Genomic DNA, 17,631 nt, shown 5'->3' on the forward strand with positions numbered 1-17,631 from the left:
GCAGGTCTAGGGAGTGCTTCTTATGAGAATAGATTAAAGGTCTATGGACTTCGAAAACCAGCTGAGAGAGATGAATACGACAGGACATGATAGAAGTGCATAAGTTATTAAAGGGGTTTCATAGAACTAATACCAAAGACTTTTTTCAGTATGTGGCAGGAAGAGTGAAAATAAGAGGACACCCTTGATAATCGTATAAGAGGGTGGTTAGCAAGGGGGTTTGTTAGTATAGAGGATGATGGAGGGTGGAATGGATTGTCAGAGATTGTTAGTGCTTCATCGAAAGAATTCAAGGTGAGATATGATAGGTTCTGTGTGAACAACCATAAGAGTGAGATGTCTGAGAAATAACCATGATGATGATGATGATAATGACAATAATAATAATTCATCAAAATGCAAATGATGAGATTCTACCTATAATATCAAACTAAAAAAAATATAATAAATTTAGTTTAATCCTTTATCCAAGTGTGAGCAAACAAAGTTTGCCCCCAAATTAAGAAAAATATAAATTATTCTTAAAAAATAATTAATGAATAATTACAAATCATAAAATATCTATAAACTCAATCATTCACTACTTTCACTTTAAACATAAAAGTGAACAGAGCTAACCACAATAAAATGAGAAAATGGGAAAGTTTAATTATAAGAGTATAGAATAGTAGGAGGAGACAGAATATCAGAACAAGGAGGGTAAGTTTGTTAATAGATAAATCAAAAGCTGAGAGATAAATATTTTAAGCAGCATGTAACTGAAGCAACTAGAGGTTTTAGAGTATTGGATTTTATGATAACGTCACAAGATGAAGTTGTTAATGAGGTATTAACACAGCCACCAGTTGGTGAGAGTGATCATGAGGTACTTGTTTGGGAAGTGGTGAAACAAGAAAGGGTTACTGCCAAAAATATTATATATGTGGATATGGCAGGTGATTAAGGGAAGTTCTGTAGTAAACTAGCACCGATACTATAAAATAACACACATGCCACAATAGATAACTTTTTAATATGTAACTATTTCATCTTACATATCATAAAGCATCGTCAGTACAATTATCAAACAACAATGGGAACTAAATTCAAAAACACATTAGAGCACATGCTTAAATTGGAATCCCTCTACAAATACAGTCCCATATTTATGGATTAAACATAATTAGGCTGTAAATTAAAATATAAGAGATAAATTTATTTTATACGCTTGAGGATAGCAATTTCCCACTCTTTTGGAATAACGAGACATTCGTTCCAATTAAGATTAGGTCTATGAAGTAAGGCTTCAGCACTTTCTTTATATAAACGTTCATGTTTATATACAGATCTATGTAATAGTTTGTCACTGGATCCTATGATTAACATTTTCAACTCTATGTTGTGCAAGGCCAGATTTGTGAGGTTTGATGAGATGGATGTGGGCTTGATGTTCAGAGATACATTTATTTATAGATCTTCCTGTTCAAAAATTATCTACTGAGGTATACATGTTATTTTATAGTTATGAATACTCCACAGGTTTCACTATACAAGAAAGTACTAATATGTTTGGTAGATGGGCTGTGTGCATGGGAATTCATAAGGCAGCATCTAATACCTGCATCGTATAACTGCATACCAAGGGTTAAGTGAGTAAATTGAGTAGGAGTGAAATGGATGAACAGTGAAATCAAAAAACAAAATGTTATAGAAGAGGCACAAGACAGTTGGTGCCAATCAGATCCATGAGGAGTATAATTGCAGACCAGGAAGGTGACAAGCATGGTAAAGAAGGAAAAGGATGACAGGAGATTGGCTGGTAAGGCCAAGGTTAATTCAAGGAAATTATTCCACTATATGGCATGAGGAAGAATAATTTTGGCAGGTTGAACACTGATGGACAGCAGAGTGACCATTATAAAGGATATAGTTTAAGAATTATTGAATGAGCATTTTATTAGTGTATATCATACTCGTATAAATGATGCTGTGCAATATGTAGAAGGGAAGTAAATATTAGGAGAATTGGAAGTGAAAGAATCAGAAGTGTATCTGGTGTTGATTGTTAATAAGGTTAGATGTTAATAAGGCTGTGGGAATGGATGACATACCACCACATATTTTTAAGGAATGTGTACAATAGTTAGCTATGCCCTTGACCTGGTTATATAGTGAAAGGCTTGCAGTGGGTAAGGTTCCTAAGAAGTGGAAAGAAGGCAAAATAGTACCACTCCACAAGCATATTTCTAGGCAGATGTTTTCAATTAGAGACCAGTCTTATAGCTCAAGTTGCAGTCAAGGTGTCGGAAAAATTGGCTAGGAACAGAATACAAGATCTAGTTGATGGATATTCTTTATTATAGATTTGTAAAGGGTAGATCTTGTTTTAGCATTTACTTACATTTTATGATAAGGTGACATGTGTGTTAGATCAGGGAGAATCATATACAGTGATATTCTTAGATTGTATATGTATTTCATCAAAAGCATTTGATAGATTACTATGCTATGTTGGTGCACAAGCTGCAGAGGATGAGAATGGATAGTATATTCATGACATGGATTTGAGATCGGCTCTCTGAATGATACTAGCAAGTTATGTATGATAGAGCAGTTTCTCAAAAAAAGGAGGATAACTAGTTGTGTGCCCCTGCTTGTAACTCGTTTGTAAATGATATATCATGTGGATTGACTGGGGTACTTCAATTGTTTGCTAATGATGCAAAGTTGGGGAGAATTATAGGTAGCACTGTAACATGTTAACACATTTCAGGAAGATTTGAATAACTTTGTCTTGGACAAAGGAATGGGGTTGTAGTTTTAATATTAAAAAGTGAAAGGCATTGCATTTTTGAATGCAGAAATATAAGGCTGTGTACTATAGTGACAGCACTGTACTGCAAAAAATGGATGAGATTTGAGGTTTGGGAGTGATGGTTGACAGTAGAATGAAGTTCAGAGGGCATACTGCAAGTGTTGAAACGACTGCACATCATAGTGCCACTACGATAAGAAGCACATTAGCATGTAGGGATAAGGAGGTGGTTATGCCACTGTATATAGCACTAGTCAGACCATACTTAGACTATTGTGTTCAGATTTGGTCGACAGGTTTTCACTGTGATCTGGAAATACTGGATAGATTCCAGAGGCAAGTGACTAAGGCAATATTAGGACTATGGAATGCTGGCTATGGAGAGAGATTGAAGAAATGTGGATTATAGAGTTTGGTGGATAAGAGAAAAAGAGGTGGTGTGATAGAAACATTTAAGTTAGTGAGGGAATTTTAATGGATTAATACAGAGGAGATATAAAAAAAGTAGATGAGATGGGGAAGAACCAGAGGCCATCTACATGGAGCCATAAGACTCATTGTGGGAGACCCAAACTTTCAACACCGTATCTATCATACCTCTCCTTGAAACCATTAAAAGATAAAACACTCATGCTTCACTCAGACAACCCATTCAAATCATTCACCACTCTCCAAACAAAAAATCTAGTCCTCATGCTCTTGCTAACCACACTATTATCCAACTTCTAGAAATGAACTCTTGTTCTGTCCCCACCAGCCAAGTGCCGAAACATTTTCCCTGCCTCAATCCTACAAAATCCTTTAAATAACTTAAACGTTTTCATCATATCTCCCCTTTTTTGCCTATTAACCAACTTTTGCAATCCACAAACCCTCAATCTATTCTTATAGGGAGCATTCCACAGACCACTCACTATCTTGGTTACTCACCTCTGGATCCTCTCCACCACTTCCTCATTCCCCAAGAAACCCAGCTGACCAGAAATGAGCAAAGTTATCCAGATGTGGTTATATCAAAATTTTATAAAGAGGGATGATAACTCCTTAATCTGTTTGTTAGTTTGTTCTTCAATAATAAAGGAATCCTGTGAGCTACCCTGGCTTCTTTAGCAATATGTCTTCTAAACTTCTGCTCTCTATCTTCTACTACTATCTCCAGATCCCTGGCTTCTTCAATTTCCTGGTGTACAGTTCCTTCAATATGGTACAAGCTTGTGATCTTTTGTATCCCAAAATGCATAACTTTATACTTTACACATTAAATTGACATCATTATGTTTTGCCCATACTGTCAACCTATTTAAATCATCCTGTAATCTATTTTTCTCTATATTACCTTAACTATTACCCTACCCAATTTCGCATCATCAACCAACAACTAAATATCTCCCTTCAAATTATTTCCTATATCATTTATGTACAAATTAAACAGCAGTAGTGGTCCCAGAAGAGAGCCCTGCAGAACACCACTAGTCACCTGCCTTCTTCTGGATTATGTTCCTCCATATACTAGTTTTTGGTATCTGTCCATTAGCCACTCTTTCATCCATATCATTAGCTTTGTATTCTTCACCATTTGTTGCAGTTTGCTTAACAGAATTCCATGTGGTATCCTGTTATGTAAGAATGTGGTGAAGAGGGGGGGGGGTGAAGAGTAGATTTTTTACATAGAGAATTGTGAGTGAACGGAATGCATTACTGGAATATGTTGTTAATGCAGAGGGTGTTATGAATTTTAAGATTCAGCGTGATAAATATGTTGTCAGTTGAATGAACCTCCCACAATGAATCTGCTAAATCTATGAGGGGTGTAGTAGTAATAGTAGTAATAATAATTACAAAATATTAGTTATAAATGTTAGTCTGAGAAACTTATCAGCTCAGTGACATATATATATATATATAGATCATATCAAATCCTTGAATCTTTCTTAAAAGTATTAATAAGATGCTCTAACTGCTATTCCATAAACATTACTTTTTCCTTACCAGTGGAAGAAGTAATATATTATCCTTAAGCAAATACTTGACTTCCACCATATTATAAAATAGAAAAAATTGGTCTTACCTCAACAGCAAGAAATAACAAAATCTCAAAAAATTCTTTCTTTGCACAGACAAACACATAATTAGAATGGCTTAATTATCATTAGGATGATCATTCTTTACGTGTTGAATTGTATCATAAAATGACACTTTTCTCATAAATGTGCCCAATCTTGCTGAGTTCCATGAGTTAAAGAATTTGTTTTTAAAGCCTGATGTCATTCTTAACCTTAGGATCTATCCAGGCAATATTCTGTATAATCCTTATTTAAAGTTCAGTACTGAATGAACTGTCTCATAATTTGAATATCTGCAGGTGAGATCCATTGGAAGAAATTATTTTCTCCTAAATCTTTGCAAATATAATTAAATCTTTAATAAAAGTTCATCCCTAAAATTATTATGTATCCTACTTGCATTCTGCATTTCATTGCATTAAAAATATTTTTAATGCAATGAATTTGCATTAAAAATATTTTTATCCATTCAACTAAAATTTGTTAAATTTCATTCATTCAATAAAATTCATTAGGTGATTATAAAAATTAATTTAAAGAATAAAATCCAGTTTTCTTTTCTTTTTACAAAGCTCTTAAATTATTTCAGTCGTGGTTACATTAATCTCTCTGTGTATGCTAGCTGAAATGTGTGAGGAGATGGGAGTACAGTTTGTTAATGTGTGGAATGAGTTTGTGGGACAAAGTGAGCTGTATGGGAGCAATGGACTGCATTTGATGGTTATGGTGGGAGTCGCTTGGAGAGACTGGTGCTGGAAGGTAGAGAAGTGAATCGAGAGAATGAATCAGATCGAGAGGGAAGTGATGTGGAAGAGCAGGAGAGTAAGAGAAGAGAAGAGAGATTGAAGAGGTGGATATGAATGGGGAAGTGAGTGGTATGAGTATAGAAAATGAGAGAATGGGTGTACAAGAGGAGCAGGGAAATGGGGAGGCTCAGGGTGGACAGGGGTACACAGCGTGAGAAAGGTGGATGCTCCAAGAGGAGGTGAGAGCATGTGTAGGCAGGAAAGGAATGGGATGACCAGGGATTAAGAGGAAACAGTTGGAATTGAAAAGGGTTCTAAAATGAAGAAGCAGAAAGGGAAATGGCCCCAGTCCAGCATGGAGAGATCACATCGAGTGAGTAGTATCAGTGAAACTAGCTGTAGATCCAGAAATGAGCTGTTGTGTTTGTATACAAATGCTAGAAGTATAAGAAACAAGGCAGATGAAATGGTTGCACTAATTGCGTCTGTTTACCCAAAGATTGTCATAATAAGTGATACATGGTTAGATGAGGATGACATCCTGACAGGAATAGAGATGGAAGCATGATGTGTTTCGTGAAGTTAGAAGGGGGTAAAAAAAGGGGGGGGGGAGTGCTATTGATGATAGAGAAAGAGTTATGTCCATACAAAATAGAGATGCAAGATTGAAATAGTACCAGTGGTTTTGAGGCAGTATGGTGTGAGATAGAGGTGAATGGAATCAAATACTTGGTGGGATGTTATTATAGACCAAGTAATGTGGATGGTGGTGATAGTGAAATGTATAGTCAAATTAGCCAAGCAAATAAAAAAAGGATGATCATTGTGGGTGATTTTAATTATGGCAATATAGACTGGAATGATGAGATAGCAACTGGAAGTAAAGAAAATGAGTTTCTTTTGAGTTTTTGAGGGATAACCACCGTAGACAGTATGTAATAGAGGGCACACAAGGATTGAGGGTCTTGGATTTGGTCATCTCATCAGAGGATGTAATTATAAATGAGATGTCAGATCATCCACCAATTGGTGAGAGTGACCATGAGGTTACCTGGGTGGTTGCCAGCAGTGCGAGGACCCTTGTGAGAAAAGGGTATATGTGGAACTACAAGGGGGGGGGGGAAATATGAAGAGCTTAGGAGACAGCTTGTGGGTGTAGCGTGGAATGAGGAGTTAGCTGGAAAAGCGATCAATGCAGCTTGGGGGATATTCAAAAACTATCTAGTAGATGCAATGTCTAAATGTATTGCAAGGGTGAGAAGGTTAAATAAGGTAGGTGTGAGAAGGATGAATAAAGAGATTAAGCATGCGATACAGAGAAAAAGGGCATTGTGGAGGCAGCATAAGAGAAGTGGAAATAACCAATTTCATGAGGTCTACAAAGACCAGGCAAGGAGGGTGACTTGGTTGGTGAGAGTAGCTAAAGAGAGGTATGAACAGCAATTAGCTAATAAAGCCAAAAAGAATCCTAGGGAGTTCTTTCGATAAGTAGCCAGCAAAAGAAAGAATGATTATGTAAGGGTGACATTGATTGGAGAAAATGGTATAAAGACAGCTGTTGCAGAATGTGTGGTGGAGATACTAAACGAGTAGTTCATAAAGATCTTTCAATTTTGTGAATGTGACTTTATGGAGAGATTGAGAGCAGTTGATGATGGGGAGGGGAGACTGAATGTAAGTGGGCAAGAGGTGTTTGGGGAGTTGTGTAAACTAGATGTAAATAAGGCTGTGGGACTTGATAATATATCACCACGTATTCTGAAGGAATGTGCCAGGGAGTTGACACCTGCCTTGACATTTTTTTAATATGAGTCTTGCACTCGGTCAAGTCCCTAAGGAGTGGAAGGAGGGCAATAATGTGCCATTTCATAAAGGAGGTGATCGAACTCAAGCAACAAACTATAGGCCTATCTGTGTGTCAGGTGTTGTGGTTAAGTCGATGGAGAAGCTTGTGAGAACTAGGATCCAGAGTTGGGTTGACAACAATGGTATTATCTTTGATGGACAGCATGGATTTGCTAAAGGGAGGTCATGTTTTAGTCATTTACTTACTTATTACAATAAAGTGACTGTTTCCTTGGACAGAGGAAAAGGATACACAGTAATATACTTGGATTTTGCAAAGGCTTTTGATAGAGTACCTCAAGATAAGTTGGCAGTCAAACTAGAGCAGATGGGGTAGGATATTAGATTAGTATATTGGATTGGAGACTGGCTATCTGATAGGTATCAACAAGTTGTGTATGGGGGGGGCAATATCCAGGAAAAGGAAAGTCACTAGTGGAGTGCCTCAGGAGTCTGTTTTAGGGCTATTACTATTTAACTTGTATATTAATGATATTGGCAAAGATTTGGATGGAGATATTCAGTTGTTTGTGGATGATGCAAAGTTGGGACGAACCATAAAGAGTAGTGAAAATGTTGTGGCCTTACAAGAAAACTTGTATAAGTTGAGTGATTGGGCACGGAAATGGGGATGTGAGCTCAATGTTGCAAAATGTAAGGTTTTAAAATTTGGAAAACAAAGATGGAATGCAGAAATTATTTTTGGTGAGAATATATTGTTGGAGGTAGAGGAAATAAAGAGATCTTGGGGTGATGGTGGATAAGGATCTAAAATTTAGGGGACACATCACCAAAATTGTGAAGACAACACAAAGAAATGATGCGGAGGACACTGACGTGTAGAAGTAGGGAGATTCTTGTTCCGTTGTATAAGACTTTGATTAGGCCACACATGGACTATTTGTCCAGATTTGGTCACCAGGTTTTCAGAAGGATGAAGAGATGTTGGAAAGGGTCCAAAGGCGACTGACTAAGGTAGTTTCTGACTGGAATGTCTAGCATGAGGAAAGGTTGAGAAGATGTAATTTGCAGAGTCTGGTGGACAGGAGGAAGAGGGGAGATATGATAGAGATCTACAAGTTAGTAAGGGGTTGTTTTAGGATCAATGGTAGAGAAGTTCTACAGAGAATAGTGGGAGATCAGTTGAGAACCAGCGGTCATCCCTGGAAACTGTATAAAGAGAGTGTGAGTAGGGGAGTGAGAGGCAGGTTTTTTTCATGCAGAGTTGTGAATGATTGGGCCTTGCCTGAGAGTGTGGTGTCTGCAAGGAGTTTGAATGTGTTTAAGACGCGGTATGATGAGATGTGTGTGAGATAAAAAGACCTCCCAGATGAGTCTTTGACTCCTTGAGGTCTTGGGGTAATAATAATAATAATATATACAGCAAAGTCAGTCTGTTCAATCACGATTGTGTCATGGTAGATCTTAAATAGGTTTTTAAAAGGCGTAAGTTAGAAAATAACCTTTCACTGATGCATGTTGTTACCGGAAGCATTGCAAATATTTTTACGAAGTTACAGATGTTAGGATATATCTTTGTCACACTTTGAAACTGCATCAACAGCATTTTTGTACGGAGCTATTGCAAACGGTTTTTCAAATTTCTTATACCACAACTTGAATTCAGCATTCAAAATTACTGGATTAGTATAAGGCAAATCACTCGAATAAAATTCACACAACTGACGAAAATTTTCCATTGCACTTGTTGTTGGAGCATCTTTTCCATTTGGTAGAAGAGAAAAAATTTTTTTCAAAAGTTGCTGTGCCGAGTGAAACGTTCCTGAAGTTGAGTCAATATTTGGTCAATAAATGGATTGGAAATATTCTCCTGAAATACTCTTCTACAGAATCAACTGGAACATTGGTCCTTAATGTTTGTTTTAATGTAGTGCTTGGCTTTTTAATGTCAATATTAAAATTATTGGCTTTTATACATGCTTCATCGTAAATATCTTTAAATGAAGAATCTGGTGATTCAATAATTGTATTTAATTGAGCCACAACATCATCAACAAAATTTAGGGCAATTAAGAGGTCACTGTCAAATTTTTGCATTATTTTAGACAATGGTAAGGTGTATGCAAATATTTTTTGCAAGCTAAATAAAGATATTATAAAACCAAATTCACACAATGAATTATTCAAACATTTTGCATTAGAGGATAAGTCTCTGTCTTCCCAAGAAATAATTGTTCCAAGACTATGAATCACTGCATGATATAATTCCACCATGGTTATGATGGCTTCATGTCGTTCCACCCACCTAGTCAGGCAAACTTGGCGTAGTTTCTGTCTCTTAGTATCCGATGTATATTTATAATATATCACCACGTATTCCGAAGGAATGTGCCAGGGAGTTGACACCTGTCTTAACATATTTTTTTAATATGAGTCTTGCACTCGGTCAAGTCCCTAAGGAGTGGAAAGAGGGCAAGATTGTGCCACTTCATAAAGGAGGTGATCGAACTCAAGCAACAAACTATAGGCCTATCTGTGTGTCAGGTATTGTGGTTAAGTCGATGGAGAAGCTTGTGAGAACTAGGATCCAGAGTTGGGTTGACAACAATGGTATTATCTTTGATGGACAGCATGGATTTGCTAAAGGGAGGTCATGTTTTAGTCATTTACTTACTTATTACAATAAAGTGACTGTTTCCTTGGACAGAGGAAAAGGATACACAGTAATATACTTGGATTTTGCAAAGGCTTTTGATAGAGTACCTCAAGATAAGTTGACAGTCAAACTAGAGCAGATGGGGTAGGATATTAGATTAGTATATTGGATTGGAGACTGGCTATCTGATAGGTATCAACAAGTTGTGTATGGGGGGGCAATATCCAGGAAAAGGAAAGTCACTAGTGGAGTGCCTCAGGAGTCTGTTTTAGGGCTATTACTATTTAACTTGTATATTAATGATATTGGCAAAGAATTGGATGGAGATATTCAGTTGTTTGTGGATGATGCAAAGTTGGGACGAACCATAAAGAGTAGTGAAAATGTTGTGGCCTTACAAGAAAACTTGTATAAGTTGAGTGATTGGGCACGGAAATGGGGATGTGAGCTCAATGTTGCAAAATGTAAGGTTTTAAAATTTGGAAAACAAAGATGGAATGCAGAAATTATTTTTGGTGAGAATATATTGTTGGAGGTAGAGGAAATAAAGAGATCTTGGGGTGATGGTGGATAAGGATCTAAAATTTAGGGGACACATCACCAAAATTGTGAAGACAACACAAAGAAATGATGCGGAGGACACTGACGTGTAGAAGTAGGGAGATTCTTGTTCCGTTGTATAAGACTTTGATTAGGCCACACATGGACTATTTGTCCAGATTTGGTCACCAGGTTTTCAGAAGGATGAAGAGATGTTGGAAAGGGTCCAAAGGCGACTGACTAAGGTAGTTTCTGACTGGAATGTCTAGCATGAGGAAAGGTTGAGAAGATGTAATTTGCAGAGTCTGGTGGACAGGAGGAAGAGGGGAGATATGATAGAGATCTACAAGTTAGTAAGGGGTTGTTTTAGGATCAATGGTAGAGAAGTTCTACAGAGAATAGTGGGAGATCAGTTGAGAACCAGCAGTCATCCCTGGAAACTGTATAAAGAGAGTGTGAGTAGGGGAGTGAGAGGCAGGTTTTTTTCATGCAGAGTTGTGAATGATTGGGCCTTGCCTGAGAGTGTGGTGTCTGCAAGGAGTTTGAATGTGTTTAAGACGCGGTATGATGAGATGTGTGTGAGATAAAAAGACCTCCCAGATGAGTCTTTGACTCCTTGAGGTCTTGGGGTAATAATAATAATAATATATACAGCAAAGTCAGTCTGTTCAATCACGATTGTGTCATGGTAGATCTTAAATAGGTTTTTAAAAGGCGTAAGTTAGAAAATAACCTTTCACTGATGCATGTTGTTACCGGAAGCATTGCAAATATTTTTACAAAGTTACAGATGTTAGGATATATCTTTGTCACACTTTGAAACTGCATCAACAGCATTTTTGTACGGAGCTATTGCAAACGGTTTTTCAAATTTCTTATACCACAACTTGAATTCAGCATTCAAAATTACTGGATTAGTATAAGGCAAATCACTCGAATAAAATTCACACAACTGACGAAAATTTTCCATTGCACTTGTTGTTGGAGCATCTTTTCCATTTGGTAGAAGAGAAAAAATTTTTTTCAAAAGTTGCTGTGCTGAGTGAAACGTTCCTGAAGTTGAGTCAATATTTGGTCAATAAATGGATTGGAAATATTCTCCTGAAATACTCTTCTACAGAATCAACTGGAACATTGGTCCTTAATGTTTGTTTTAATGTAGTGCTTGGCTTTTTAATGTCAATATTAAAATTATTGGCTTTTATACATGCTTCATCGTAAATATCTTTAAATGAAGAATCTGGTGATTCAATAATTGTATTTAATTGAGCCACAACATCATCAACAAAATTTAGGGCAATTAAGAGGTCACTGTCAAATTTTTGCATTATTTTAGACAATGGTAAGGTGTATGCAAATATTTTTTGCAAGCTAAATAAAGATATTATAAAACCAAATTCACACAATGAATTATTCAAACATTTTGCATTAGAGGATAAGTCTCTGTCTTCCCAAGAAATAATTGTTCCAAGACTATGAATCACTGCATGATATAATTCCACCATGGTTATGATGGCTTCATGTCGTTCCACCCACCTAGTCAGGCAAACTTGGCGTAGTTTCTGTCTCTTAGTATCCGGTGTATATTTATAATATATCACCACGTATTCCGAAGGAATGTGCCAGGGAGTTGACACCTGTCTTAACATATTTTTTTAATATGAGTCTTGCACTCGGTCAAGTCCCTAAGGAGTGGAAAGAGGGCAAGATTGTGCCACTTCATAAAGGAGGTGATCGAACTCGAGCATCAAACTATAGGCCTATCTGTGTGTCAGGTGTTGTGGTTAAGTTGTTGGAGAAGCTTGTGAGAACTAGGATCCAGAGTTGGGTTGACAACAATGGTATAATCTTTGATGGACAGCATGGATTTGCTAAAGGGAGGTCATGTTTTAGTAATCTACTTACTTATTACAATAAAGTGACTGTTTCCTTGGACAGAGGAAAAGGATACACAGTAATATACTTGGATTTCGCAAAGGCTTTTGATAGAGTACCTCAAGATAAGTTGACAGTCAAACTAGAGCAGATGGGGTTGGATATTAGATTAGTATAGTGGATTGGAGACTGGCTATCTGATAGGTATCAACAAGTTGTGTATGGGGGGGCAATATCCAGGAAAAGGAAAGTCACTAGTGGAGTGCCTCAGGAGTCTGTTTTAGGGCAATTACTGTTTAATTTGTATATTAACGATATAGGTGAAGATTTGGATGGAGATATTCAGTTGTTTGCAGATGATTCAAAGTTGGGACGAACCATGAAGAGTAGTGAAGATGTTGTGGCCTTACAAGAAGACTTGAATAAATTGAGTGACTGGGCACGGAAATGTGGATGTGAGTCAATGTTGTAAAATGTATGGTTTTAAAATTTGGAAAACAAAGATGGGATGCAGAATTTATGCTTGGTGAGGATATATTGTTGGAGGTGAAAGAATAAGATATCTGGGGGGGGTGATAGTGGATAAGGATCTGAAATTTAGGGGACACATAGCAAAATTTTTAAGACAACACAAAGGCTTCTGGGAATGATGCGGAGGACACTGACGTGTAGAAGTAGGGAGATTCTTGTTCCATTGTATAAGGCTTTGATTAGGCCACACATGGACTATTGTGCCCAGATTTAGTCACCTGGTTTTTGGAAGGATGAAGAGATTGGAAAGGGTCCAAAGGTAATTGACTAAGGTAGTTTCTGACCTCTGGAATGTTGAGTATGAGGAAAGATTGAGAAGATGTAATTTGCAGAGTCTGGTGGACAGGAGGAAGAGGGGAGATATGATAGAGACCTACAAGTTATTAAGGGGTTGTTATAGGATTAGTGCTGCAGAAGTTCTACAGAAAATTGTGGGAGACCAGGGTAGAACCAGAGGTCATCCCTTGAAACCGTATAAAGAGTGGTATGGGAGTGAGAGGCAGGTTTTTTTGTGCAGAGTTGTAAATGATTGGAATGCCTTGCCTGAGACTGTGGTGTCTGCAAGGCGTTTGAATGTGTTCAAGGCTATATATGATGAGCTGTGTGTGTGATAAAAGGACCTCCCAGATGAGTCTTTGAGTCCATGAGGTCTTGGGGTAATAATAATAATAATATTTATCAATGTTGTCGACAAGGACATCCTGTCTCTTAGGGGTATTGAAGAAATTGTGTTCCTTTTCAATTATGCCAATGCAATTTCTTATTTCAGTCACAGATACAGCATTTCCAATTGCCAAATTCAAACTATGTGATGCACAATGAACATATAATGCTTGTGGATATATAGCTGATATGTGAGATTGGACACCATTAAACTTTCTGCTCATTGATGCGGCGCCATCATAACCTTGCCCACACAATTATGACAAATCAATGCCATAATTATTGAAATTTTCTAATATTTTGTGGGATAAGATTTTTCCTGTAGTGCTTGTAACAGGAGTAAATTGTAAAAATTGTTCATAAACTTTGTTGTCATTTTCTTCGTCTATATATCTGGCACACAAGGAAAGTTGTTCAGTGGTAGAGATATCACAAGTTTCATCAGCAAAAAATGATTTCATTACATGCATTTATAATTTGATTTTATATGTTCCAGCTAATGTAGGTAGTGTTTTTGGCAGAATGTTTAAAATGTTCAGCCAAGTTGTCATCACCCACATCGATTCTCATTCTTAAAAAAGCTCAAAAATTGCCTTCATTGGCAATTGGCTCCTGTTCAAATGAAAATTCTCCATAATAACAATATCCTCTCAAGGGTATATTTTGCCGACCACATAAAAGCACTGTTTTTATAATCGGTTCTAATTGTTTCCAATTAACTGCAGCTTGTGATGCACTATCTATCAATTTGTCGATTGACTGGAATACATTTTTCATCTCGAATATTGTTTAGCCTTTCATAAGTCATAACAGCCGTTATATGATATTTTGTTTTTTGATGATTATTAAATTTCTCAATGGCTTTCTTCCAATTATTATAACCTTGTGTAACTAACTGCCCAGGTAACTTCAGATTTAGATTTTCCAACATTAGCAGGTGCAAAAAAACACATAATACTTACAGTACGCACTATTTTTAACTTGAGAGTACACAAGCCATGTAAATTTTTCAAGCCATATGTATTGAAAACTTCGGTTGTGAATTGCAGCACAGGTTGCAGGAAAATTAAAATTTGGTTCTGGTTTCCACAACTTTTTGATAATATCTAAATTATCATCAGAATTGAATGTTTGTTCTTTCAACAATACGATGTCGTGAGAATTATTCATAACTAAGGAAGTACTTTCTTCTGGATAATTCAATGGTTTTGTCTGATCTATGACTGGGGAAACAGAATCAAAATCAGTATTGACAATATTAATAGCGCCAACATTGCTACTAACATTTAAATCATCCTTTTTTGCTTTTTTTTTGAAATAGTTCAATAAAATACTCTGTGTACGTTTTTCAGCCATAATTTAAAGCACAAAATCCGAAAAATAAAATAAAATCTTTTACAAATTTAACTTTAAAATGTTACTGAAGAATTTACGTACTGTAAAGGTTACTCTTCAGAGATGGAAAGCTAAGTTTCAAGTTCAAGACATGCTTTTCAACAAACTCAATGCAAAATAACACAGAATACGAGCATATCGCACATGACCTATGACTGAGCATCTGCAATGATTCGCCAATACATGATACCAGTGATCCTCTCTGGCCTGGCTCAGACAGCTATTGGACAGCGTTTCTCACACTTTCTAATCCCAAGGACCACTAAAATGCCTAAAACAATTCTATGGACCACTAAGTTATGTAATTTTTTAAAAAACATATGTGGGAGATTACCAACATTTGGGAAAAACTGTGCCATTTATAACATAATAAATCTAAAAGCATGTTTTGAATATATATGGAAACATAATTAACTTGGAAGTAAACAATTAAAAGCGTATCATCATTGAACAAAGTTTTAATTTTTATTAAACAAATAAATAATATGATATAATTACATTACTATTTACTTTTAATGAGATGGATGAGCTTCTCGATCTTGCAAAGTTGCTGGATATCTGGCTCAATATTGGTCAACTTCAGTCGAAGATCGGCACACACATTAAGACGAATTCTGTATTTTATTTGTATTAGAAGGAACGATGAAAATCCTTTCTCGCAAAGATAGTTGTAGAAAACTGCATGATGATTTTCGATGCTTCGTCAGATAATTCGGGAAATTCACTTCTCACTGAAGGCGAGATCCAGAATTGCATTTAAAGCTCACTGTTACTTGAAAGCTCAATTAGCTGTTCTTTTTTCGATAACGAAAGGTCTTTATTATGAGTGCAAGCCTGAAATGGATTGTGAACCCGCAGAAATTTCTTATAAAAGTTATTCGGAAAATGTAGTAGTTGGAAGGGGACCAATCGTTCAATGCTGTTGGCACACTCTCCCTCGATGAGTTTTTGGACTCCCTGGAGGTGTCTAATAATAACATAACATAACATATTATAGTTCAGTTCCTCGCCCCCCCTCCCATGATGTTTATTCATAGTGTGCTTTCCAAACAAATATACCTAAACATTTCCTATTCATCACACTATATTCCTAAGCCTATAGCAACATCCCATTCAATATCCTGTCCACTTCTCCCTCACACCATTAAGCTCTCAAAGCCAGCAGTGTTCTTTCTTTACTCTGAGAGGATACAACTCATCATTTATTATAACCAGCTTATCATCATTTAACTAAGAATAACTAACTTATTATCATCATTATCCTGTCTACCCACCCTAACCAGATGAAATATGTTATGCACTCTATTTCTATTCCTGTAAGAATATCTTCTGTCAACCACATTTCACGGATACCAATGATCTTCAGACAGTCTCTCAATGCCACAAATCATTTCCTTTATTTCTGAGAGTCCTGCCATTTAATACAGAAAAACTAGGAGATTATCAGTATTGCTAAACCTATTATTACTCTCCCCAGATTTCACTAGCTCAGTAATATACTATTTCTATTCCTGTAAGGATATCTTCTGTCAACCACATTTCACGGATACCAATGATCTTCAGACAGTCTCTCGATGCCACAAATCATTTCCTTTATTTCTGAGAGTCCTGCCATTTAATACAGAAAAACTAGGACATTATCAGTATTGCTAAACCTATTATTACTCTCCCCAGATTTCACTAGCTCAGTAATATACTATACACCCTCACAATTCCCAAGCTATTATCTCCACACAAGGCCCTGAACTCTAGTTTTCCTGTCTTAGCACTAGCCCAGAAAACAACAATCTTTCCAAATGCTTGCATCCTCCATGCTGAGATGCAGTTCATACTGAAAATTCTTGCACTATTCTTAATCTTGAGAAATGACTGCAGAGTTGGAAAAACCTTGCTATGGAAATTGTGAAATATACTTCTATGTGGGTAACTGTCATGGAAACCTACAAATGCAGAAATAAACACTGTTGTAGACTATTATAAGCTTAGTACTTTATATTTATTAAATAAAATACATACCTCTATATGATCAAGTGGCTTACCAACAGTGAAGAATATCTTGTCTGTACTATCAGAAGAAAGAGTACATGTTATGGCAGGACTGTTTTCTGTCGTTCCGTATGCAACCTGAAATAAAATATTTAGATATAATTCATTTCAGAAATGTCACACATTAAAAAAAACAAGACGAAAAAGTTGGACTTTTATTTTACTAATAATATCAATTAAGAAAATGACATGCTATATATCAGATAATCATTGTCATCATCATCGGTTTCTTTTTATATATATGCTGGCCTGGTTGGCCGAATGGTAAGTGTATCCATTTTCCATTCAAGAGGGTGCGGGTTTGAATCCTGCTGTGGGCGTGGATGTTGTGATTTTCTGTGAAAATACTAGTGGTGGTGAGCGGTAGATGCCGTTAGTGTAGTTTCGGTTCATTGTAGTTGGCGGATTGAGCGGTGGAGATAAAGAGCTGTAGAGTGAGTGCCCTTCCTCGATGAGTCTTTGGACTCCCTGGAGGTGTCACATAATAATATATATACACACTCTCAAGGGATGTAT

The 17,631-nt window shown here is 36.6% G+C and overlaps 1 protein-coding gene across 1 annotated transcript in view; it reads right to left on the reverse strand.

Annotated features, from left to right (window-relative positions):
• LOC150105703 (medium-chain acyl-CoA ligase ACSF2, mitochondrial-like) overlaps positions 1–17,631 on the reverse strand; it is a 347,992-nt gene that overhangs the window by 42,039 nt on the left and 288,322 nt on the right. The window contains exon 11 of the mRNA XM_090394533.1: positions 17,086–17,193. Within this exon, the coding sequence (XP_090250659.1) occupies positions 17,086–17,193 (108 nt within the window). The remainder of the gene's footprint in view (positions 1–17,085; positions 17,194–17,631) is intronic.

Source organism: Typopeltis vanoorti, chromosome 6 (genome assembly GCF_054136105.1).
Source record: "Typopeltis vanoorti isolate ZY-2024b chromosome 6, IOZ_Tvanoo_1.0, whole genome shotgun sequence".
NCBI lineage: Eukaryota > Metazoa > Arthropoda > Arachnida > Uropygi > Thelyphonidae > Typopeltis > Typopeltis vanoorti.